Below are 24703 nucleotides of genomic sequence, written 5' to 3'. Positions count from 1 at the left end.
CATAGACATTTTGCTTCTGTGAGTTGTAAAATATTTTTCTAGTAATTTAAAGTCTTTCGTAACAATTTTTGAAAATTGTGGAACTGTGGGGCAGCAGCTGGAACTGCCAAAGGAAGATTATAAAATGTTAATGCTTGCACTTCTGATTTGGCTTGCGTTTTGTCATTTTCTTCCCCATCGCTCAGCAGCCTTGTCAGGGAATGTGTAGTCAATGACAGAAGAAAGACAGGGTGTGTGCTCTTTGTATGCTCAAAGAAAATCTTATCAAGGGAAGCCAGACCTTCCTATCTTTTCAGTCCCTCGGCACTGACTGGGCAATTTCTCCTGGATGTATCGAATGCAAATAAAGACAGGGTAGCACTTCTGGGATCCCATTTTTGTTTCTCTGTTCAGATAGCTGATCATTGAGACCTCATGGTGAAGCAGAAAAGAAAAAAAAGGATTTTGTTAAAGTACAAATACTGGAAGTGTGCTGCTTGGGTCCACAAAACAGACGTTTGTAAAACAGTTATAAAATCGAGCCAGCTTCCAGGCGCTAGAAAGAAGGGGCAGTGGCGTTATAGAGAGCGTGATGTCGAGAGTCATGGTTTCCTAGATCTCTGCCCCAGAGCATGGAAACAGGCCTCAACCATGTTGCAAGTTGCATGTTAGAGGCAGGCAGCGCACGTACATACCCAAAGTTAAGGCTAACTGCAGATCCAGAAGATGATCAGGAAAACTGCCAATGTATGAGTCTGAATGCGGAGCATCCAAGTAAACACGTTAACGGGATAATCTTCCCATCTGGCTTCTGGCAAGCAGCTGTTACTGGGGACTGGCTGGTGAGCCTGCAGTCCTGTGGATCACGTGGAGTGCATTGTTCCTCCTGCAGCGTCTTGAGGAAGCCAGAGCTCTTAAGCCACTCTGCGGGGTAATTCCCATGAATTTTAGCTTCCCCTTCTATGCTTCCTTTATCTTTTCCTGAGAAGAATGTGCACTTACTCTTCCCTAAAAATATAATATTCCTAAGAAAACAACATTCCTTCCGCACTCAGGCAGGAATAAGGAATCTGTACTCCCAACTTACTAAACGAGTTGTTAATCTATACCAACCAAAGCAGTTCTTACAATTGTATTATTGTAACTCTTCACTCTGCTAGAAGGATACCTAGTTCCTTTAATTCTTTGAAAAAGAATGTTAAAGAATAAAATGAACTAGAAGGAACTAGAAAAGAAAAAGAAAATTTTAATGTCTTATTACCCAAAGCAAGCAGTTTGAGTACTTTAAATTTATTTAATCTATAAACATTAGAATGCATTGACAGAAAATTCTTTTGGAACTCCTGGAGGTTATTTTGGTCATCATTTTGTACCTTCAGTAAAGCAGAAATAAATAGTAAAGTTACAGTTGCATAAATGCCAAGTCTGGCAAGCAGAGAGCTTCAAGTGGTCCTCTTTGAAAACCTAAGGTTGTGAAATAGCTGCAAAACAAAGATGTTCCCTTATATATCTCTAACATTGATTTTAAATGCTGGAATACTTGTTTTCTTCTTTTAGTACTCATAACCTATTCACTCTGCATATCGGGAGAGACACCTGGAATTCATGTTGATACACAGAAACTTTCTTCAAGTATGAATAGGGCTAGCTGACAATTACTATACTATTAATCCATTCTTCCACAGTAACATTTTTGCAGGAAGTGTCTGAATTCTTTGTTTTAGCAGGGACTAATTAAACTTATCCAGTTCATGAAGATAAAGAAAAGGTTCAAAAAAGGTTCAGATGTGTGATGCAATTCTTATTAGTGAGGCATTGCTATGTACATAGGCAGATCAATTCACACACCTTCGAGGAAAAAAAACTCTTTAAAAGGTTTTGTCCTGGTGACTGTGACAATACTTGGCAGTTGTGAAAGAACTCCGTCGCTGTGCTATAAATTATTTTGTGGTTCAGCCTTTGAAAACCATGTTTTGACTACCTCTTCCCCTTTTTCACTCATATCATTTAGGTTTTGTAACTCTGGCAACATCAGAAAGCTTGTATCAGACAACTTTAAGTGAAACCCAACGTGAATCCACTAGTCCATGACTTTTTTACTTACTAGACCAACATTTTCCCTTTTGCAGGCAGAGTGCCCAGAGACTTTTCTTTAAGCAGCCGACAGCAGTTCCTCACAACTGTTCTGTAAGAAAACACCCAGTCTACACGCCACCCTGTGCAGGTGTCCTTTCTGGTAGGTATTCCTAATAGCAATCTTATCATAACTGGGAAGCAAATTAATTTGTTCATTAGCTGTTCCGTCATGTGGGATAGCTGTCAGAGTTTCACAGGGAAAAAGTTTCTTGCTGGTGAGTTTTTGGCAGTCTTCAGTTACTGTTAAGTAATATAAATGGTATTTTTCTCAGTAACAAGAGGGGAAAAAAAAGCGAAATGAGGCTAAAATGAGCAAGAAACTGTGCTCTTAAAGTAACAGGACATATCCAGAAAAAAATAGTAAAGAAACATTTCTCCACACTGAAAATGCAGAAAGTTTGGGTGAACTTACCTAATTGGGAATGTTAGCAATAGTGGCTAAGATTCTACATTTGAAATACACATTTGAGAATGTTTACTCATGTTAGCAGTTCATATATATTTTCACATTTATGTATATATGTGTGTGTATATATATATCTCCTTTTTTTTCTTGGGCATCTAGTGCTAGTGAAAATAATGGAAGCCTGAGCTTTTCAGCTTCAATCTTTTAAAGTATGAACTTGGTGCAGTTACTTGAGACTGCATTTGATCTAATTGCTTGAGGCTTTACCTGCGGACTCTGGAAGCCATGGTGTGAGTGGGGAGGCTCCCCCCGAAATACATGGTGAGTAAGGGAACTCAGAATTTCACACTATGAGTTCCCTCATCTGATTTTTGTAAAACAGAAAACTATCAGTAAGTGGGTTTCCTGATCATAAAGCAGTTAGTTAGCTACTGCTTATGAAAAGTGAAGAATATTTTTGTCTCCCGCCCTCCGGTCATGAGGAAGGTGGCAGATGGAGTTGCTAAGCCACTATGCATCATATTTGAGAAATCATGGCGGTCCAGTGAAGTTCCTGCTGACTGGGAAAGGGGAAACATAGCCCCCATTTTTAAAAAGGGAAAAAAGGAAGACCCGGGGCCCGTGTGAACCTCATCAAGCTCAACAAGGCCAAGTGCAAGGTCCTGCACATGGGTTGGGGCAATCCCAAGCACAAATACAGGCTGGGTGGAGAATGGATTGAGAGCAGCCCTGAGGAGAAGAACTTGGGGTGGTGGTGGTGGATGAGAAGCTCAATGTGAGCCAGCAATGCCCACTGGCAGTCCAGAAAGCCAATCGCATCCAGGGATGCATCAAAAGAAGTGTGGGCAGCAGATCAAAGGAGGTGATTCTGCCCCTCTACTCTGCTCTGGTGAGACCCTACCAGGAGTACTGCATACAGCTCTGGAGGTCCCCACATAAGAAGGACACAGACCTGTTGGAACGGGTCCAGAGGAGGGCCACGAAGATGGTCAGAGGACTGGAGAACCTCTCCTATTAGGACAGGCTGAGAGAGTTGGGGTTGTTCAGCCTGGAGAAGAGAAGGGTCCAGGGAGACCTTATAGCAGCCTTCCAGTACCTAAAGGGGGCCTACAGGAGAGATGGAGAGGGACTCTTTATCAGGGAGTGGAGTGATAGGATGAGGGGTAACTGTTTTAAACTGAAAGAGGGGAGATTTAGATTAGCTATTAGGAAGAAATTCTTTACTGTGAGGGTGGTGAGGCACTGGAACAGGTTGCCCAGAGAAGCTGTGGATGCCCCATCCCTGAAGTGTTCAAGGCCAGGCTGGATGGGGCTTTGAGCAACCTGGTCTAGTGGGAGGTGTCCCTGCCCATGGCAGGGGGGTTGGAACTGGATGATCTTTAAGGTCCCTTCCAACTCTATGATTTTATTCATCTTACTTTCTGAATTTATAAATGGGAATTAAACTACATTTGAGGAAGTTATTTCTGTTTTTTAAAGCAATTTTGTTTCTTTTTTCTTGTACTAATGTCACACTTTGGTGCTTGCAGAGATAATTATGGTGGGCACGTGCACAAGAATATTTTTTCCTCTGTAATGAAAACCACATGAGTACCCTCAGAATTTCTCCACTTTACAAATACTGTTATTCTTTAGCATACTGAATTATTCAGATTGTGTAAGAGATTTCTAAGTACCTAATTTGCATTATGGAAGAGAGAAAAGTAAGTGGTCTAGAATCATCATAAATGGACATCAAACTGTAGGTCTACGGGTCAGATGTAATGCATTTATTCAAAATTCATATGAATTTGATACTGCACAATAGTACAGCCCTGCCAGCAGCAGTTACCAAAAAAATGCTTACATATAAAATTGCCTGGCAAAATAAAGCAGTACCTTATTCCAATGGGTGGATTTTGTTTAAAAATTTAACTTGGAATAAATGCTGTTGATTTACCAAGCATGCGGGTATTTGTGTTTGGTTCAGATACAGAGTTAGTTTTAACTGCAAAAAACTGCTGGTTTGTGGTCAGGATTTTCCTCCTGTTTAAAGAGATGTCTATTTTCAGAATTTTCTGGGGCTCTGCATAGGTAGAGAAGGCAACGCTGCTGTTCACAGCTTAGAAAGCACAACCCACAAGCATTTAGTGATTCTGCTTCTCTGGTGTGTCCCATCCCATTCCCAAGTAGGGTTGTTGAATATACCCATAAAAGCGTTCAGGGCTGGTCATTCTGGATTCTCTATTCTTAAATAGTTTTCAAGGTGTTTTCAACATGTTTTAAAGTAAACAGAAACAACTCTCCTGTTTCTGAATGAAAATGCCTACGAGTGACCTTCCAGGATGGAACATCTGCCATTACCTGTAGAGCAGCGACACACCGTTTATTTAGAATGACAGAATTTCTTACACAAAGCCCATAATCTTCTTCATCAAAGTCTGGGCTGCTTTTTGGTCATTACAAATGACCACATTTTTCAAAAGATGGACATACAATTGTTGATTTAGCAGAATATCACAAGTCTGCAATAACTTAACAGTAACAGTTACTGGCAAGTACAGCAAACTCCTGAAAGCTACAGCTGATCATCAGGAGCAGTACGTGCACCACTTAATAAACAATGAAGTTTAAAGGTCTTGCTCTGGGAGGAACTGTTTTAATATATCCAAACAGAAATAAGCATAAAATATCAGTATCTGCTTAATAGTATAGATTCATATTTGGTTTTACCCTCATATCTTACTTACATAGTTACTTACGTAGTAGCAGATAACGGACAGCTGCGCTTTCCTGGATACTAAGTGAAAACTTACTGAAGCTCGGGTGGAAGTAGGGAGTTGCTGCTGCTATTTAGTTCTACTGTTTTTTCATTACCTTCTTAGATCTCCTTCCTAGGTCGTCTTTTGTTTCCACAATTGTATTTCACTTTTTCCTTTTCCATTACGCTTTTTGTAAAAACTCAAAATAGGTGATTTTTATAATTCTCTAGAGCTCTTCCCTGTTGCACCAGCTAGAATGATCCACACTTCATTAGTAAAGCTTGCAGTGAAAAGAAATATTTGGGTTTAGAATTACCACACTCATGATGCTGGTGGTGGTAGTGAGAAATCAAATGTTAGTCATCCTTCCAAGAGCTGCTCTCCGGAGCCCATCTTTAGCTTGCATTTGGAAACAGTCTTTATCACCGTGGAGTCTACAGCTTGGGTTTCGTTGTGGGTATCTTTTGAATTTCCAGTGAAAGGTCGCACACAGTGATCAGGCTGAGCATCTGGGAGCTTCGCTTCAGACTGTACAACTCCTGACCCTTGATGCAGGGAGAACCAGAGAATTGCTTGGTTTTATATATAAATAGATATATATAGAAATAAAGATACATAAAAAGGCAATAAAAATACATAATTTATTAAGACTTCTCTTTAAACCAAAACAAACACAACCAGAAAACCTGAGTGATTTTATTTCTCACACAAAACCAACAGAAGAATTTTGTCCAAGTGGCCAAATGGTAACTCTGCCATTTTCATACTACATATAAAATTTATCCTATACGCAGTTTTCCATACTTTATTTAATTAACAGTCTGTATTAAAGTCACATAGGTAAAACTACATAAGACAGACCACAGCAGATGGCAGATGATCAGTAAGTCCACATCTTTCTCCTTGATGTCCAGTATTTCGGTCCAATTTCTGAAGAGAAGCAAGAAATGCTGCATCCAGCATTAATGACGAACCGATAAATACTTGAAAAGCCAATATGGACTATAGGTAAGTCTACAATGTTACGGAAAGAAAAGAAATAAAACCTCATGCGGTAGTACAAAATAAATCCTGCCAAAACCAGTAGTTGACTAATTCCTATGTATGAAGTTCTTAAATAACATCCAAATTGAAGTCTCTGTAGTTGTTGTTTATATCTTCAAATGTATTCAAAAATTCTCCCTCCTTTTTTACAAAACGCCTTTTCAGTTTTTTCAGGGCTTGAACATTCATCATCTTTTGCACTATCACAGACCATTTGGTAAACGTAACAACTGAACCTCCTGTTAGGCTTCTGTTCTATATGTAATACGAGGTCTTTGTCAAAGTAAACTTCATGACTGTAAGTCTGAAACGAGAAAACAAAAAAATTTGGTTGCCATCTCTATTTCCACAACTTGCTAATACCTGTACCATTTTCCTTGGGGAACAAAAAATATTTAACATTAGTGACCTCCATGATCAGTCACGATCAGTCATGAATTTTGTGTGGATACACAGACAGCTTTTCCAGATAAAGGACAGAATTTCAAAACTTTGAGAGGTTTCCCACATGCCTATTTCAGGAATCTAAGTGTGATTCAGAGCATCTGATTTAAGACCTAAGTTGCTTTTGCAGTCAATGATAAAAGAGGTGCCAAAGTGCTGATATTTCAGACCATCTAAGTTGGATGTCCACCAAAACTTGAACAACCCATTCCATCTCTCCAAATAAACACACAACGAGGTCCATGCTTAATTCTATACACAAGTAGTTCAAGTTCAGCCAGTGAGACTATTTACAAGTTGTAAAGTTAAGCTGATGTAACCAGCCAGAGGGTGAGCATTCAAGTTGATAAATACTTCAGAAATACCTAAAGACTACTCCTCCCCCAACCAAAAACCTGAGCAAATCAACCAACAAAAAATATCTTAATTTCAAATCATGGAGATTTTCAGTTAAATGAACTACTGTCTGATTGAATATTTAATGTTTTTGAGTTACACTTATTATCTTGTACAAATCTCATCCATAGCACTTGGCAACACTATTTGCCTGCTTCAAATCTGAACAAAAATGGTAGGTAAATGGATACGGGGAAACATTAGCGTAAACAAAAGACAGGAATTCTCCTCACCACATCCCAGGACTCCAGTAATGGAATACTCTTCAGTAGAATCCCATGGTCATTACAACGAAAGTCAAGGTGTGCTTTTCCATCAGCTCCTATTTCAGTAACTGCCACAGTGGACAACAAATCCAACTCATCTTCATAGTCCACAATTTTGAATGTCTTAGGAAAAACAAAACCTCAAGTTTATAAATCAAACATAAATTCACATTCTCCTCTACCTAAACTGCACAGCTCTCTTTCTTTCAGGTGAAAGCAGAAGTGAAAGAATTCTAGTTCTTAAGTCCTCCGGTCTGAAAAATAAAACTTTGCCATCCTAATACCCAACGGGCATCTTTCCCAACACAAGCTGCCCAATGTATTTCAGCAAAATTCCTTAAGGTAGGAGAGAAGAAAGTGATGTTCTGAACAATCCTAACGTGCAAGTAGATGTATTTCATATGTATGTCATACAGAAAATAGGAAAAAGTACTTTGAAAGTGACAGAAGAAACACATTTAAACTCCATGCCCTCTCTTAAAGCTGACGTGTTAGAGACAGTATAGCTTAAAGCCATAACTGGTTTTGAGAGGAAGGGTATATTAGGGTAATTCCATTCACATGAACACCTGGTATGTTCTGTGCACAGCTCGCTCTCGCTCCACAGAGCATGTTACAGTGAAGAACTGAGACCAAAAGGTAAAGATTGTGAACTGCTTTAATTGCCTCTATCTCACTGTCATGAGCCTGGTAACATACTCTTTAAATTCATAAAAGTCTCTCTCTTCCATAATGGAAAAATTATCTACTGGAATTACAAATACAGTACAACAGTAGGAGAAAAAATAGTGTGCAAACTCTCACTTTTATTATATTTAAAAAAAAAGTGGATAGAAACACACTGCAGACCTTAAAGGTTATATTGGACTGTCCTGTACTTTTAGCATAGTAAAATTTATTTCCTCAGAAAAAAAGAATAGAAACAACTGCCAGAAACTGATGAATTAACTGTTGTGCTTATGTCAGTTACAACTCCAGCTCTAGATAGAGAGCTAAAACATGTTCTTCATAACCTGTTGAACACTTGAAACCAAGGCGTATGGTGTTTTCACTCTCAAGAAGCAGTTACTTAAATGAAAAGGGTTAAATACCTTAGTCCTGCAATCTAATCAAAGTAATTGGGAGAGAAAAATATAGTTTAGAGATACTGTAACAAAGACTAGAGGAACCTAAAGCAGAAGCAAAAAAAAAAAAAGAAATACGTTCCTTTCACTTCATAAAATACTTTATAAGAAATGTTTAAAGGACACGTTCGAATGGATGAAAAAAGTAATCATTCATGACATTAACATCTAATTTCTGTGTGACTGAAGTTGCATGGAGTTATGACGGTATCATGGGGCATAAAATCAGTTCGTAAAAGAAAGAGACTATCCAAAGCACAAATGTCAACCAAGGAGAAAAGACAACAGACAGAGAGGGGAATTAAGTATTTAAGAAGACCAAGACAGCCACAGAAGAGGAATAAAGAACTCGGAGATTAACACAGTTAATGGTTACAGCCACTGCACCTCAAACAAGAATGTCTTCTAGTTAGCTATGAACTGCTCTTACTGACAACATCAGTTACCTCTTGTTCTGGGTCATCATCCAGCAAGTTAAAACGCTTTTTTACCACTCGACCAGAAGCTGTTACAGTAACAGCGTTGTTCACCTTTGGAGAAAAAGAAAAAAGTGGCTCTAGACTTTGGAGCATTTTAGTTTCTGCTTATCTATTGGACAATGTATCTATTCCATGTCTTTTGCTTTCTGACCTTGTTTTAATCTGTGGGATCTTGTTTTACTCATTAGCTACACATAGCCCTAGTGTTGCTATCCCTTCTTTATGGGGGCTCATGAACTTGGTGGGTTTAGTTGAGATATTATTGATGTTTACTCATATTCAGAGATTCCCAGTCCTGTAGAGGTGGCAAAGGTGGCTACCATAATTTTTAGAACAGAAGTGACTGGAGCCAAGATGCTGGAATGAGAATTAAGACGGTAAGTCACTGCCAATTTGTTTCTTAAACTCTTACTTCCAGAAGATGGGGAATGTAGCATCTTAAACCTATACAGCTGCTTCCGCTGGGCATCATTAACACCAGACATTCAAAACTGGGGTCTCAGTGTCTTAATGGAAGTCAAAAGGAAAAGGCATAGCACAGACAGGATTAGAACTCATATTTCTTTGTTCTTATTGCAACACAAGTTATCTAAATGAATTCTAAAAAAACCCACAAACAAACCATGGCAAGTCATTAAGTGACAAAGCTTATCCTTTCTGGATTCAATGGAAGTTTTATTCCTGAGTTAGTGTAGATTTTTCATACACAAACTTTTTTTCTGCAGAAGCTTCAAAATTAGTGTTACTGATTTCCAGGGACTTTACAGTACTCATAAACTATACAAACATGTTTTTCTGCAAGACATAACTTTGTATGCTGAAGAAAAACAACAGTTCCAGGCACTGCCAAAAAATTGTCTTCACGAGTATGCTCTTTGACCTTTTTGACATTTAGATTGTCTTTGTGATTTTCTATCACAAAAGATTTCATGAGGTGATTTAACAGCTCATTTCTCCCAAGAGGTTTAGATCATCCCCTCGCCACTTGGTTCTACCTTTCTGGACTCTTCTGACCCACTGGTGGTTCACTTCTGTTGTGTACCAGCCTCAGTCCAGCTCACCAAGCAAGCCTGAAAAGTACTCACCTTTTCTGCCGGGCTATTAGTCTATTATTTCAGTGCACTGATTTGGCTCACCAAGGGTTAGATGAATGCCAAACCTGTCACAAGGGAGTGACAGATGTGCATGGCCAGGAAAAGAAACAGATTTTGGAAGTAATGTATTGTCTTTGTTGTCTTATGAAGACTTACCCCTAAGTTATGAAAGACTTGAAACATTTCTAGCGTTTGTAGGATCAATTTACCTGAGCAGCTGAGATGCACACATATCATCTGGTGGCACGTTCTTTTGAAGGAAATCTGTCACCATCTTTTAATTACATTTTATATCAGTGATACATGGTTATACTGCACATCACAAAGAATGCTGAAAAGACAAGACTGGAGGTTTCAGAAAGCTATCCTACTAGTTTTCAAAGTGGTTTTTTCATAGTTTAAAGTCCAGTGAAGACACGGAATGTCTTTCAATGAACTTTGAATTAAGCCCATAAAACACAGTGATTACTCACACAAAACCCCTGTGTATTGCTCAAAATCACGTGTCGTGATCTCGGACACTAAACTCACACAGTTTTCTCTGTTGGCCACAATTGTAAAATCTTCTGCAACCTCCACTTGATCTGTGCTATTTTTAACTTCCTTAAGCTTCAAGACTCTACAAAAGAAACAGAAATTACAAAATAATCCATGTATTCTAATACACCTACTACAACACTTCTATATCTATAATTTTAAACAAAATCAGGTATATTAAAACATCAGAAATAACTGAAATGGAAATAAATTATTTTTAATTCATGTTTATCAGTGAAATTTTAACATAGTGGTCCTTGAACATTTTTCATATCAAAGTCTAGTGTTGCCTGCCAGTGCCCACACTCATCATGCAGAAATCTGAAGATGTTTCTACCAGAACTTCTGATACTGACAAATTACTAAGTGTTACAGTTTCTAGGGCTTGATGAGTGTTTCACCCCGCAAATTTTCAAATTACTGAATCTATGCAGTTACGCAACTTCTCCTCTAACGAAAACAACATTTGAGAAAAAAAGGCTCATACTTTATCAAGTTTGGTCCCACGTGGATTATTCTACCTGACATATCTGGATGAAAATATATCCAGTCGGGTTCCAGTGAACAGCATTTCATATCCTGTATGCCATTTTTTGCCTGAAGAAGGAAGGGAAAGCTTAGAATATTAGTATTTTGAAAGTCTCACAGATCTAATTAAAAAGGAAATACTGAGCTCCTCTCCACATACCTCTGAAGGCTTTTAAGTATTGCTCTTAATCATGACCAGAATGGATGGCAGTGGAATAATAATAATAAAAAAAAGACTCGGTTCCAATTTTCAAGATACTCCATGGAAGAGTTTCAACTTTTTAAATATGCAATAAGCAATGACCCTCTACCACAGCTATACATGGTCCTACCTCTCCTGAAACTAAGCAAAATGAAGATTTAAGGTACACTCTGCAAACACTTCAACAATTCCAGCAATTTGAGTGTGAAAGACATGACACGAGAAAAGCATTAGCACAAACTTTGACTTGAGCTTCAAACCTCAGGCTCAGTCTCTTTTGTGCAAATATTTGTGGAGTGTGTAAGCCTGGGAGAGCTTGTGATTTCAGCTGCAAGCTGGTCAAAAGCTTGGGATTTTGGCAGTGGCATTTTTTTGTTAAATTTAGCTGACCCTGATCATTCAAATTTTCAAATGTATGAACCCACACAGAAAAAACTAGGTGAGAAAGAATTGCCCAAGTCCCTTTGAATCAAAAGTGATCTTCAGCTATGGTTGTGAAAGATCTGGTTTGAAAATAAGGGCTAGGAGGGGGATCATTGATTTGATCAGGCTAGTAAAAGAGATGAGGACATTTACAGATGAGAAGCTTTTTAGTGAAGAATCCTGAACTAGCAGGCCTAGAAGCTGCTTGTATTACAAAATTATCTTCAAGTCAAATCCAAAATAAAAGCTGAGATGGAGAGCTCACACAAAAGAATATATGATGAATAGCACAGAAACAAAAATAATTAGGAATGCTGGATTAAACTGAGTAATAAAATCTTTCTAGGGAGAGAGAGAGAGAAGGTACAAATCAGGGATAAATTACAAACATCAAGGAAACTTATTCTGCAATTTCTTCAAACTTAAAATGTTTCTTTAGTCTTGTCATTTGGTAGGCTGACTAGTCAGAAGTGCACGAAGATGTTACCATGCAAGGAATCAGGTAATAAGATTCTGCCTGAGCTTTAACTTTTAAGCCGAGAATACAGAGCTGTGTAGCACTGACAGTGCTACGATTATATTGGAATGAAGGAACTATCAGAAGCAGTACTAATTCAGAAGAAAACACGTTACGCTGGATAGCAGATTTAACACTGTGGGGCGATCCCTGTGAGAGCACCACACTGGAAAACAAGGGTATCATTACCTCGAGCACTAGTCAGAAGAAGAGATGGAGACAAACGTGATACACATTCATTTCAGAGAAGCTGCTATCTAAATATATTACCAAAGCATTGTCTTTCAGGGAACAAATATGGAAGACTCCTTTATGTTTTTTCTTGTTAGGTGTGATGATATAATGCCAAGGGTAACCTCCAATTTGAAATGCATTCTCCAGAGAAGATGCTTCAAATAGCAAAGGTGGGGTATCTGCAAATATTGTGTAATGTTAACACCATTAGTAGCAGAACAATCATAATTCCATTGATCCTTATAATTCTAAGTTCCAATACAGCTAGTAATTCTTCAGAACTTTTGAAGACTGGTGGAAATACACTGGCTGTGATCTTTTATTCTAGCACTAGCTACGCTGCCTCACCTAGCATCCAGGCACACATCTGCAATTCCCTCAGGAAGGTTACTGCCTTCTCAGATCTTCATGCTGAACTGCTCTTCTGATACTTTTGACTTACTTCATTCCAAATGAGCTGGATAAGCAAAGACGTAGCAAACAATTAAAATTAATCCAGCTCATCTGGATGACAGAGGACATACACATGAACAGATCAAAGAGCATATTCAAAGGGTCATTATTCTTTTGGGACAAATAGTGATAAATACTGGAAACAGGTTACCAGCAGCAATCTCAAATAACAGAATTAAATGCAGAAAGATACCTAAATCTGAATATTCCTTCTCCTTTTGCACAATAAAACAAAAGACTGTGGACCACAATGAATGCAATCTGTAGCTGAGTTCATAAAAATCAATACAAATCTAGGAATTTTTGTAATTAATGGCAAAAGGTAACTAGTTTTCCCTTCAGTTCAGTTGGGATAAGTTATACAGATGTAATATGCCATTTTCACAACTCTGTGTACTAAATACTAAACGAGAGAAGCATCTATGACCAAAATGGACTGCACAGAGCTTTACAGCTTTTAGCAACTAGCTAAATAAAGCCAATTTCTACAGCTGCTATAACTGAATCAATTTTAGACTGAAGATCAGCTCTTTCTAATTAAAAAAAAAAAAAAAGACAAAATGTGGAGAAAATCTGCAATTACAAGGGGCATTTAAACAGGCAGAATGTAAAAACCCAAGCTGAATTACTGTGAGGAGGACAAGGTTCTTATCTGGACTGCTCTGTCTCAAAGGTCTCATCCAAATTCTGACTTGTTCTTGTCCTGCTTAGTCTAGATAATTATCCAGATCCTAGCCAATGGTGCCGAGATGTCACATGACATCAGAAATTGTGTTTACATAGTGCTTCTCTCTCTTCCCTTCATTCATGTTTTCAACAACTTAGCCATTTAGATTGCAGAGAATTAGTTCACTGCCCACAGAAATGAAGTCTTTCCTAAGCTGGGAAGTGGCTGTCTTCTAGTTGTCTTTTGGACTAACACATAGGAAATGGGAGATTCTGTGCAAATATAACAGAGTACAGGTTATAAAAACCAAGGCATCTGCTGAAAATGTAGAGAATGCTGAAGATGGAGGCATAAACAGAGGACCTACTGATATTAAAAGCTGCCAGAAAATTAAAAATGAGTCATCAACATTTTATTTTTAAATAAAGCATATATAGCAAGGGTCCTCAAAAATTCTGGTAGATGTACTAAAATGATAGATTCAAATGCGTTTCAATAATATATCAATCCAAAGGAGTATAGGCTGCTGATAGAATATGCCTTTCTTTTTATGTTCATTTGGCAAAGACTTGCAAGATTGTAGCCACCTAAACCACTGTGATAGCCTGACTCTGCTGCCTCAGCTCTCTCTCTGTCACTGTCTCTTGTTTCTCAACACTTCCTGGTCTCATTGTTTGTAAACCCTTTTCCTAGCACTGCCAGTTTTCAATCTCCAGTTGAGCTGCTTCGTTCACTTCCTTAAAATTCTCCAGTCTTATCTAAACATAAAGCCATAAAGTTGTTTCTGGCAGCAGTAACAAGTCTTTGTTCTATATGTGGAAAAAGAATCTCAGTGAAGTATCTTCCTCTCTGTTTTTTTTATGAAATTACTGTATCCTCTAATAATAAATCAAACTACAGTTTTAAGTTCTGGACCTTTCAGAAATTGACATAATGAAGGATTTATAGGTACTTTTCCATTCCTTCCACTGTGATCAAAATCAAATTCCTTACCAGTCAATAGCTGTAAATGATGTGGTAGATAGATAAGTTTTGATCTTGATACACTTCCTCTTGGGTCCGTAACACACCATAAAACCAGCACCATAATAACTACCATCCCTTCAGACAATTTCTGTAGGGAGGCTGGGACTAAATAAGCAGGATTTTACACATAGTTAAATTATAGTAAACACAGGCTTAAACTCTGAAACTGTTAAAATCTTGCTCACTGAAGCATTATATTACATGAACAGTCAGTGGGCCATCTCATTCTTAAAAGAAAACAGCTCAAAAACCACAGGAATGCAACTCTCTGCAAAGAGCAGCCATGGCAAATGTCTGTCATGAGTTCAAAACTTCTTAACCACAAATTCTTGAATAGGATTCAAGATCAAAAATGTTTTCTCCAGTACATTGGTTTTAAAACTCAAAACGGAAAACTACAATGATCTCTAAGACACGAGAACAAATCTGGTACAGGCTTCCTATTAAACCTCCCACAGCATGTTTTCCACAGGGCCCCCAACTTTACATATTGGGTTTGCCGACTGAGACAGGGAGGAAAATGAAGAGAAATTTCCCTTTGCAGAACCTGAGACATCAATTATAGTAGCCTATCACTTTGTTTTGATTAAACATTGCGTTATAATTGAAAGCCTTCACTATGTAAGTCCGTATTTTATCTTTGTGTATTTCCTCAGGTTTATGTAATTCTGGTTTGGTTTGCCTGTTATTAGCTGACACCATTTGCGAACAAAAAGATCAAAAGCATTTTTTATGCAGTCACCTGTAAAAACCATTTAATACAGAAACATTCAAAATTAAAGAAATAAAAATGTGCATTACTTGGTATTGGCGAAACCTGCTATTTTATTTTTTTTAAGTGCCTCAAGTGTGAACTTGTGAGAATGTATTTTTAAAGTAAAAAAAGTTTCAAAGAAAGTCTCATTCATTAAGATTCTTAGCACCAAATTCTAATCTCAAATGCATGAGCAGAAATGATTGTTTGATTTCAGAGAAACTGAAGTCATTATGTAATGCAGAACATTAATAAGTTAATGATTTGAAGCATATGAATTGTTTTTAATAAATAATTTGTTCTCATCTCAGGAATTAATTTATTGAAATGCATATTTCTGACAACTTAGAATTATGAAAATGCAACTCGGTCAAATTGGATGCTGTCTCCTTGAATTCCCTCTGCAAGTTAGATTAAATGTTTTCACATCTTTAGCTTATACACTGTATTCTGTTTCTGGGTGTTACTAACAGCTGCCCTAGTCTGTCCTCTTTCCCAAGAGCAGTTGTCTCTCAGAAATAAGGAAGGGGCTTCCACTTCATGCATTGCTTATGAAGTTTTTCAAATAGCTTAGCTGCTGTACTAGTTTTCTAGGTTAAGTCCTATATAATTAATTCTTGTAATTAGAAGTAAAGCAAAGCATATTTTTACTATAACGTAAACCCATAAATACAGCTACAGCACAATATAAGTACAGTAATTTGAATGTTTTTTCTTAGTGTGAAATAAATCATAATTAATCCATAAAAGCCACCAGCCAAGATAATACAAAGATCATAAATACCTGTTATTTTAATGTTACATGGAAGACCAAATGGATACTTTCCTACAACTCCCACTTGTCCATTCCAGTTGAATTCATGTCCCAAATCAAATGGCTGTTCCATGAACTAAAATAACACAGAACAATTTAGCTTTATTAATGCATATTTACTTGTTGTTTAGTTGTACTGCTCTGTTACTACCACAGTCTTTATCTTGTTAGATACTGCTTGAAGTCTTATTTTTGAATTAACATGTGATTTTTGATTGGAAGAATATAAACCCAAAAGTCTCACTGCAGTTCTGTTTCAGATCAAACAATCTTCCATGCCCATCAGTTTCTAACCTTAACACTCATCTGTAACTACATACTAGGTGGGTAAAGAAGAGCACACCCTGGTCTAGAATTTACATATTTCCTCTCTATATGCGTTTAAGTGCCTGTCTGATCCCGTATCTCTTATGTTTTATGACCTGTAACTGGTGTGGGTAGAATTTTCTGATAGTGGACCCATTTGCATCTTCCGGCTGTAAAGAGATTTAGGCAAGAACTCTATCCTTTGACACATTCCGCATGTACCTATAGGGCATTACATTAATATTTATGATTTGTTGCCCTAAAATAGCATGGATTGTATGAAAAATTTTGTATTTCATTACCTGTTCACAGATGGCCTGGAAGTTATAGAGCCTGACCAGCCCCATGCTATACATTACAATCAGGATTCCATTAGAAACAGCAACATCTGTCACACTATTACCAAATATCTGGGGGAAAAAAAAAAAAAATCAGAATAAAAATATTCTAATAGGGAAAAAATAATTGAGATACAATGCAGAATACTGACATTATGTCCTTAATTTTGCAATCACTTTAATTTTTCATTCTGACCAAACCCTATATGCTCAGTGTTTTAGCTCATGAAGTTTTCTGTAACTCATCTGTTCTGCTGAGTTTCTGTAATACTTTGCACTGCAGTAACACCTGAGGTTACATTAGTCATATTCTGCAAGCAGATTAATTCTCTAATCAATTCTCAGTGTATCTTCATATCATGTTACTCAGTTATTATAATACACGAATGGATTATAATACACGAATGGATTATATTACCCAGCATCCCACAGGAATGTTAGCAAAGCTAACAACTCAATCTAAAAGTCCTGATTTCAGATCTTATGTTCTTTCTTCATCACCAGGGTAAAATACTAGTCTAATCATGGTTCTATGACTGTGTACAGCTGTACCAGAACTTCATTGTCCAGCTGTCACAGAGTACAGGATCCTCTCTGAATCCAAATTAGACACACACATGAGAAGCTTACTTACTCCTTTTAACAATTATGCAGTATTTATTTGTGCCACTGCTTAACACATCTCCACTGAAAAAAACCCAATAAACTAATTCTTAGTATTTAATGAATAACTACACGTGATGTTCATTATTTTTTTAATACAGATGCTTGGAAATGTAGTTTTAATTTCTTTAATCTGAATCACTATGTGAAAAAGCAACTAAAACAGACTTAAAAACAATTTAAAAAAAAAGAAACTCAAAAGCTGTAATATTCCTAAATCTTAACACTATGAATGACCTTGTGATCCGTTGTTTAGTCCTGAAAGATACATTCAGTCCTGAGACCTTGGCTTTTATTTTAGTTTTATGGCTCTCAATACGTTTGTTAGCTTAGGCCCCAATGTCTTCCAGAAGCAAACTCTAAAACAGTATTCCAACCCTAAACTTTCCTTTCTGTCCTTGAGACTTTAACTACCCTGAACTCAGAATTGATTGTGGGGACCATCTCAGTAATGCAGATGCATTAGGTGCATTCTGCAGTACTGAATGGTAACGCTAATCCTTACTCTAATCTAACAGATTTCACTGATGCGTATCAGGTTTGGCATGGCATTCACCGGTTGCTTCCTCTGCTAGGTATATTCTCAAATCCGAAATTCTGCCCTGACATTATTCCTAGCTGTAACGATTAGTCTGATGAGTACTCAGTACAGGCCCAACTGAAGAAGTATTCTTTTAGACATTCTGCCGACTATGACCAAAATGAATCTGGCATGCGATTCTTCAACAGATGGAGAATACCTTTGATACTGGTAACAACAGTTTTTTTCAGTCCTAAATACCAATTTTGAATAGAACAACACACACGGTGCCCCTACACCTTCTTGGGCCCAAATGAAACATGTTTAACCCCATTCCTTCACTTGCCAGCCCAATCTCAATTACAGCCTCAACCCAGCACCAGCTAAAAACCACTGATAGCTCTGGACCCCAAATGAGACTGTTGCTCACTGAGCTTTGGTGACAGGGTTTGCATATTTGTACTGTTCCATTTATACGTTGTATCCAGAGTTCTCTTCACTTAGAAGAGACATGGTTTTTTTCACCAGAACAGTAAAACTTGCATCAGGCTTGACGTTTCCAACTATATACAGTCTTACACACAGGTCACAAACTGACCTCAGAAAGGTTGTTTGCTCTTGACTGATAGAACAGGACACATATTTATATTTTGCCATTCAGTATCAATGATAACACAAGTCTGAAACATTTTCAACTGCACACAGAATTCATAGGCTGCCCCTCTCTCCCTCCTCTCCTTGGAGAGAGAGGAGAGAGCATCTGTTGTTCACCTCAGTGGCCAGTCCAGCTCAAACCACTGTTACTAGAAGTGGGTCAGAAGCACATCTATCTTTCTTTAAAGAGGTGAAAAGAACTCTACAAACACTTCAGGATTCCCTAATTCTTACCACAGCTCTAAGTAAAGGCTAAAGTCCTTCTACATGTCAAAGAGTAATCCAATAGCAGAATGCATTTGCATTTTCTGTTCCAGTCATTCAAATTAAGAATCCTCCCCGCAATGCTCCTATCAGACACAAGAAGAACATTACTGCTAATTAATATTTCAGGGCACTATGCCTTTATAAGCTGTAAGTATGACTTCTGAAATTCTGGGACAATTGCCTATACCGTGCTTCTCAAACGACTACAGTACAGATCACGGTTAATAGAAGAATTAACTTACCTTTTTGTTTATTTCTAGCATTCCAATGAATGAAAGAGGCAAAACTTGGAATACAGCAAGATAGAACAATACAGACTGTTGGATACCTGCCTGGGAAGGAATAACAATACTGAATATAGTTATTATACTTCAATAATTTTATTAATGGTAGGACATCTTCATATCCCACCATAATAACAAAGCATAAAGTCTCCATCTCTGTCCTTGTAAGTTTTATTTTAATTGATTTTGTAAAAATATAAGAATTACAGATTTTTTCAACAAACTTACCTGTCGTGCTGCTGCAGGAAGCTTATTCTGAGCTGACTTTACAACCATTACCTCTTGAGGAGTATCCCAGCTCAAATACCTATTCATGACAAGAAAGGCCTATCATCATAATTTTAAAATAATTTAATAGTAAATACATTATTTCACATAAAATATAATCTACTGTAAATAGGCAGATCCCTGTGTCCAAGCAAACTGTTCAGTATCTGGTTCAGGAGAGGTACCTGAGATGTTTGCCATTTACAATATTGCAAAACCTACGGAACTAGGAAAGGCTTATTCCATCCAGGATTGTGAGACAAATTCTGAAGTATGAACATTTTTCTCCTGCCCTTCACTGATCACCCCTTTCTTAGCCTTCAGCCTAAAGGAAATAATTTCTTCTGAGAACTGAACCAAAGATGCAGATTATCAGAAGCAGTAACTGCTCTGCTTTTAAAGAGCAAAACGGCTACCCTATGAAGAAGAATGCTTGCAAATTAAAAATGGATTAAACTTTAAACGTATTCTTCCTATATTTTACAAACTTTCTTTTACAGCTCTTAAAGGTCCTCTCCTGGTATGTTGCTATTGCAATATTAAAGGCTGTAAAATTGTCAGAGAAAAGCCAATAGTAGCTTAGTTTTTGTGGCTTTTGTAGAACTTGATACCGAATTTGAGACCATAATGCTTAAGCTGCTGAAACTCTTCTATAGAAAACAGCATGCAGGAACAGTACTCTGGCTAATATGCTGGACTAACAAACCTGAAGTCAGCCATAGGATAGTGCCAAAATAAACATGACTGCCTTTCTCCAGTATGCTACTAATGATGTTAATTATATAAAGCTTAGTCGATGTTTAATACCTGAATTTGCAACAGGAACCAGCAAGGTATATTTTCTCCAGTATTTCTCCACTATCAGCAGAGAGACGTAGAAGCCAGTTCTGCACTGTCAAGACTATCAGGGAAGATTTATAGTCTGATGGACTTGGTAGCATTTCCCCCTGCATAACAAAAGGTTATCAGAAAAAAGTTTGTACCAGGAGGATACATAACATCTTGGCACAGTAACAAGAAAACAGAAGTTAATACAGATTCCTCAAAAACTAAAGGCGGAAAGCTGCCTGCTAATCACATCAGGATCTCTAAGCTCATGTCTGTGCTAAATAGTCATCTGACTATCACATAAATAATCTCTTGTCACACTTTTTGTAAACCAGTTACCTTTTCTAGAAAAGGCACCTTTTAAAACTTCCTTGCCTTGCAAAAATGAAGCGTAACTGCTTATTGATCTAATTGACACCAGTCTTGAAGAGAAAACGAAGTATTGCAGAACAAGACATTCAGTGGTAATTCAACAGTAATTGCTAAGAATGGTATTCACATTGCTTTATTTTTAGGCACCTCAAGGATGGGGCTAGTATTCCTAAGCTCTGTGGACACTGGATGAGAGGAAAACTCCTCAAGGAGGAGGGAAATTATATGACCTATTAGCTAGTAACAGCAGAACAGCTTTTGGGCAGAGTTGCGTTAATGGTTCTTCAGTTTATCTGCTTTTTTTTATGTCAACAGATCCAGTAAAAACTAAAATTCCCACCTACTGCCCTTGCTAATTAAAAAATAAAGAAAAAGATTAAAAGAAAATTTATGCTGCAAGGAATTACAGCTAGTTGCATAAGCATAAAGGCACTGCTTTTAAAATCTTTAAAATCAGAAAAGTATACCTCTAAACATTTAGTCAAAATAAATAAGCACGTGGCAACTTTAAATGACCTAACTCCACAAAAACACTGAAAAAATAATTCACAGGGAAAGAACACTCTATTCTATATATGTTTCAATGAAAGATATTAACTTTTTTTTGCACAACAATGCTCTAATAAAAGGTAATCTTACCAGTGGGCATTCCAATAATAAAGCATCTTCTATTTTTTCTGACTTAGAACACTTTGGCTTTTGATAAAGTATTCTTGGTTCTCGTGCAATGCTGGAGAAAAATGATTGCTAATCATTAGTCTATTTTATAAATTACTTTCTACCAATAAGTCATTTCAGACAATTTTATAAATCCTCCATCTTTTTAGGCAGGTCAGAAATATAAACATCTTATTTTTACTTTGTAAATATAAATGGAAATTGCTCTCAAAATAAGACCCAATAAACAATAGTTAGCATAACATAATATTTAAAGGCTAACCTTCTCTGTAATTCCTGGTTTGGTGCTGTGATTTCTTTGCTTTGTTTTGAAATAACAAACTTAACAGTAACATTCTTACTTTAGTGACATACATTATAAAGAAAGAGTATTCCAGAAATTAAGGATCATCCTGGAACCTTCCCCTCAAGCTCTTCCAGTGTCACCTTTCAATAATATAAAGTCCTGGCATCATGTACAGATATTTAAAAAAACCATCCTAGAATAAAAACTTAGCAGTGTGCACAGTTCTTGCCTCAGGGAGAGGATGAGACAAAGATAAACCTGAAAGATGTTAGACGGGTTAACCCAGTACTGGAAAGCATTCAGACAATGTAGGAATAAATCACCACTAAGTAGATTTAGATCTCTGCTCTAAGTGATAGATTAATTTAATTAACTCTCAGTGGTTTACACTGACAGAGTAATTTGTATTTTATGTATCATATGACACTGTCTCAAAACTGTTCTGACCACAACTTACTCAGTAAAGCAGGTCTCCAAGCCCCTGCTACCTCCCTCACAGGAGGGATGGGCAAGGGCAAGGGCAAGGACAAGGACTGGTGTAGGAGAAGGACTTCCCATCCTCTACCCTACCCTGCCCTGCGCTGCGCTGCCTCTTAAGCTGTGCCTCTGCAGCTGATCACGGAATAGGAGAGTACATCAGATCAGAGAACTGATCTGCAAAATACATCAACAAAAGCCAGCAGGTACTCTGCACACTGTACTTTTACATGAACAATAATTTACTTCTTTAATGCAGAATTTATAGACACAGTACCAAGCTTGTTACATAGGCTGATTTTGTGACACACTCTTTAGCGCACTGCCAGTTACCAGATCACAAAGAAGAACCATTCATTTGGCTTTTTAGTGCAAAACTATAAAATGCTGATAATCTTCCACTCCTGCTAAAGTGCTCTGAAAGCTTACAGCATCAGTAAGATTAGACTTTCCTTCACCAAAGGAGGTGACACATTAAGACACAACAGCATCTGAGTGTAATTTAACAAAGATTTATGCACCTGGTTATTTTTTGTTCCTAAGTAAATTCCACTTAATTCACAGGGTATATTTGGATGAGTAAAGTAGTAACACTTTACTGATGAGTAAAGTAGTTTTAGAGTAGTAACAGAGTAACAGTGTTAAAACTGGAAGCCAGCGTAACTTTTAATTGTAAATTTATTACCTGCTAATACAGCACTGGTAATTGTCTAAGTAAATTCTTCCTCTTTCATATGCAATAGGAGATGCAGAATGAGTTGTCCAAACATTCTTGAATTTAGTACTTTCCTGAAACAGACAGTGGTTGTAACAGTGATGGCTTTTGTAACAAACCTTGCTTTTAGAAAATATTTTATTTGACTCCTGCAGCTTAATAACTTACTTTAATTGAATCTTTGCTGTTCAACAGATAAAGAAAATTAAAAAAAAAAAAAAAAACCAAAAAACAAACCCACAAATTAGAAGACATCTTAAGGGAAAATGTCTTTTTTAAAAACCAAAAGATCTTTTTATTAGCTATTATAAGCAGCATGTGTAGTGAATATTTTATAATTAACTTGCCTGCATTAAAATTAAAACTGGCAACTAAACTTCACTAGCAACTTTTAAAATAAAGGATGAAACTCGCCAGAGTGTAAACATGCACATAACTCTTTTATATGTAATTACATTTACTGAACACCTGACTCCATTCTGCTGTTGGTGTTTTGTGTGAAAGGTAGAAAAACAAGTTTACAGTTATTTGCAAAAGGTACCTGAAAAGTTAATGGGAGGAACTGCTCACAAAGTTTCTTGTGTGTATTAGAGACATCAGGAGCTCTGTACCATTAATGAAGAATCCAGTCTTACAGAAATACTTAATTTTTTTGTAAGTCAGATGTACTCATTCTTATTTCAATAAACCTTGTATGCCCATTGTTCCAGTAGACACTTTAGCTGACTTCCAATAAATATATTGTCAATATAACACAATTGCCAATTAACTTCCACATAATCACTTTCAATGCATTTCTATCAACTACTGCATGGAAGCAGTAATTGTTTTAATAAAAAAATCAAGTTCACATTAGTTTGTAACTGGTTTAATTCCTATTTTCTTCTGTAACATAAATTTCACTGACACATTAGGGGTATGTTTACCTGAAGACCTCTTCTGATTTTATTTTGTTGTGAGAACCTGATTCAAATTTAACAGTGATTCTCCCTAAAACACCAGGAAATTAATATTGGTATTAAATATTAAGCCATCTTAAGGGATGAAGTAAGCGATAAAAAAATCTCATAAAAGGCTACTTCTAACATGATTGTGAGATTTGCAAGTGCTTCTGCAGTTTTTCCAGAGCATCGTCCTCTCTATATTTCTAGTTTGGGCCTCATGAAATGAATCTCACTATTTCTAACTCCCTTCAGCAGAACTGCAGCTTTTTTCTCCCCAAAGCTGTTAGCCGGCGTCACCCAGGGACTTCTCCAGCCCCTGGCTTGCGGACGGACGCTCAGACCACCCCCCTGAGAGCCCTGACACCCAGGGGATCAGCCGGCGCCGGAAAGCATCGCTATTACCTGACATATTATCTTTCTGAGGAGTCCCAGGTTTTTTCTGTGGGCGACACCAGCATCTCTGGCATAGAAGCCGTGGGCCCTGCGGCTGAGGAGGCGGCAGACGTTGTGAGCCCCGGCCGCTCGGGAGACGGCCCTCCTCCTCCTCCCGCCGGCGGCTGCCTGCGGGCACATTCCCGGGCTTGGGGGCAGGCTAGCCTTTCTCCCCCGCTTATGGATCGCTCTTGGCAGGGCGAGCAGCCTTGCAGGACCCGGGCCCGCGCCGGGCTTCTCTCAGCCCCTGCCCTGCCCGGCGAGAAGCGAAGCGGGAAAAGGCCCGAGCCGGGCCCGGACTCCCAGGAGCGGCAAACTGGCACCTTCCGACAAGGCTCCGGTGCGGGGCCGGGGCCGAGACTGAGCGCACCCGCCCGGCCAGGTGCGCACCGCGTCTCCCCCGCCACC

The 24703-nt window shown here is 37.9% G+C and overlaps 1 protein-coding gene across 1 annotated transcript; it reads right to left on the bottom strand.

The window, feature by feature from the left end:
• Positions 1 to 5944: 5944 nt before the first annotated feature.
• DCAF17 (DDB1 and CUL4 associated factor 17) lies at positions 5945 to 24436 on the bottom strand. Its single transcript, XM_074145501.1, has 14 exons — positions 24266 to 24436; positions 22890 to 22993; positions 21403 to 21493; positions 20371 to 20510; positions 19525 to 19603; positions 19255 to 19344; positions 16873 to 16980; positions 16235 to 16340; positions 12587 to 12729; positions 11134 to 11243; positions 10641 to 10728; positions 8983 to 9066; positions 7380 to 7535; positions 5945 to 6610 (listed from the first exon to the last, which is right to left on the bottom strand). Exons 1-14 carry the CDS (start codon positions 24434 to 24436, stop codon positions 6422 to 6424), a joined length of 1659 nt encoding a protein of 552 aa, XP_074001602.1. The 3' UTR covers positions 5945 to 6421.
• Positions 24437 to 24703: the final 267 nt, after the last annotated feature.

Source organism: Numenius arquata, chromosome 3, assembly GCF_964106895.1.
Source record: "Numenius arquata chromosome 3, bNumArq3.hap1.1, whole genome shotgun sequence".
In the NCBI taxonomy this organism is placed as follows: Eukaryota; Metazoa; Chordata; class Aves; order Charadriiformes; family Scolopacidae; genus Numenius; species Numenius arquata.
The sequence above is the reverse complement of the archived record's forward strand: the minus strand, read 5'-3'. Positions and strand labels throughout refer to the sequence as shown.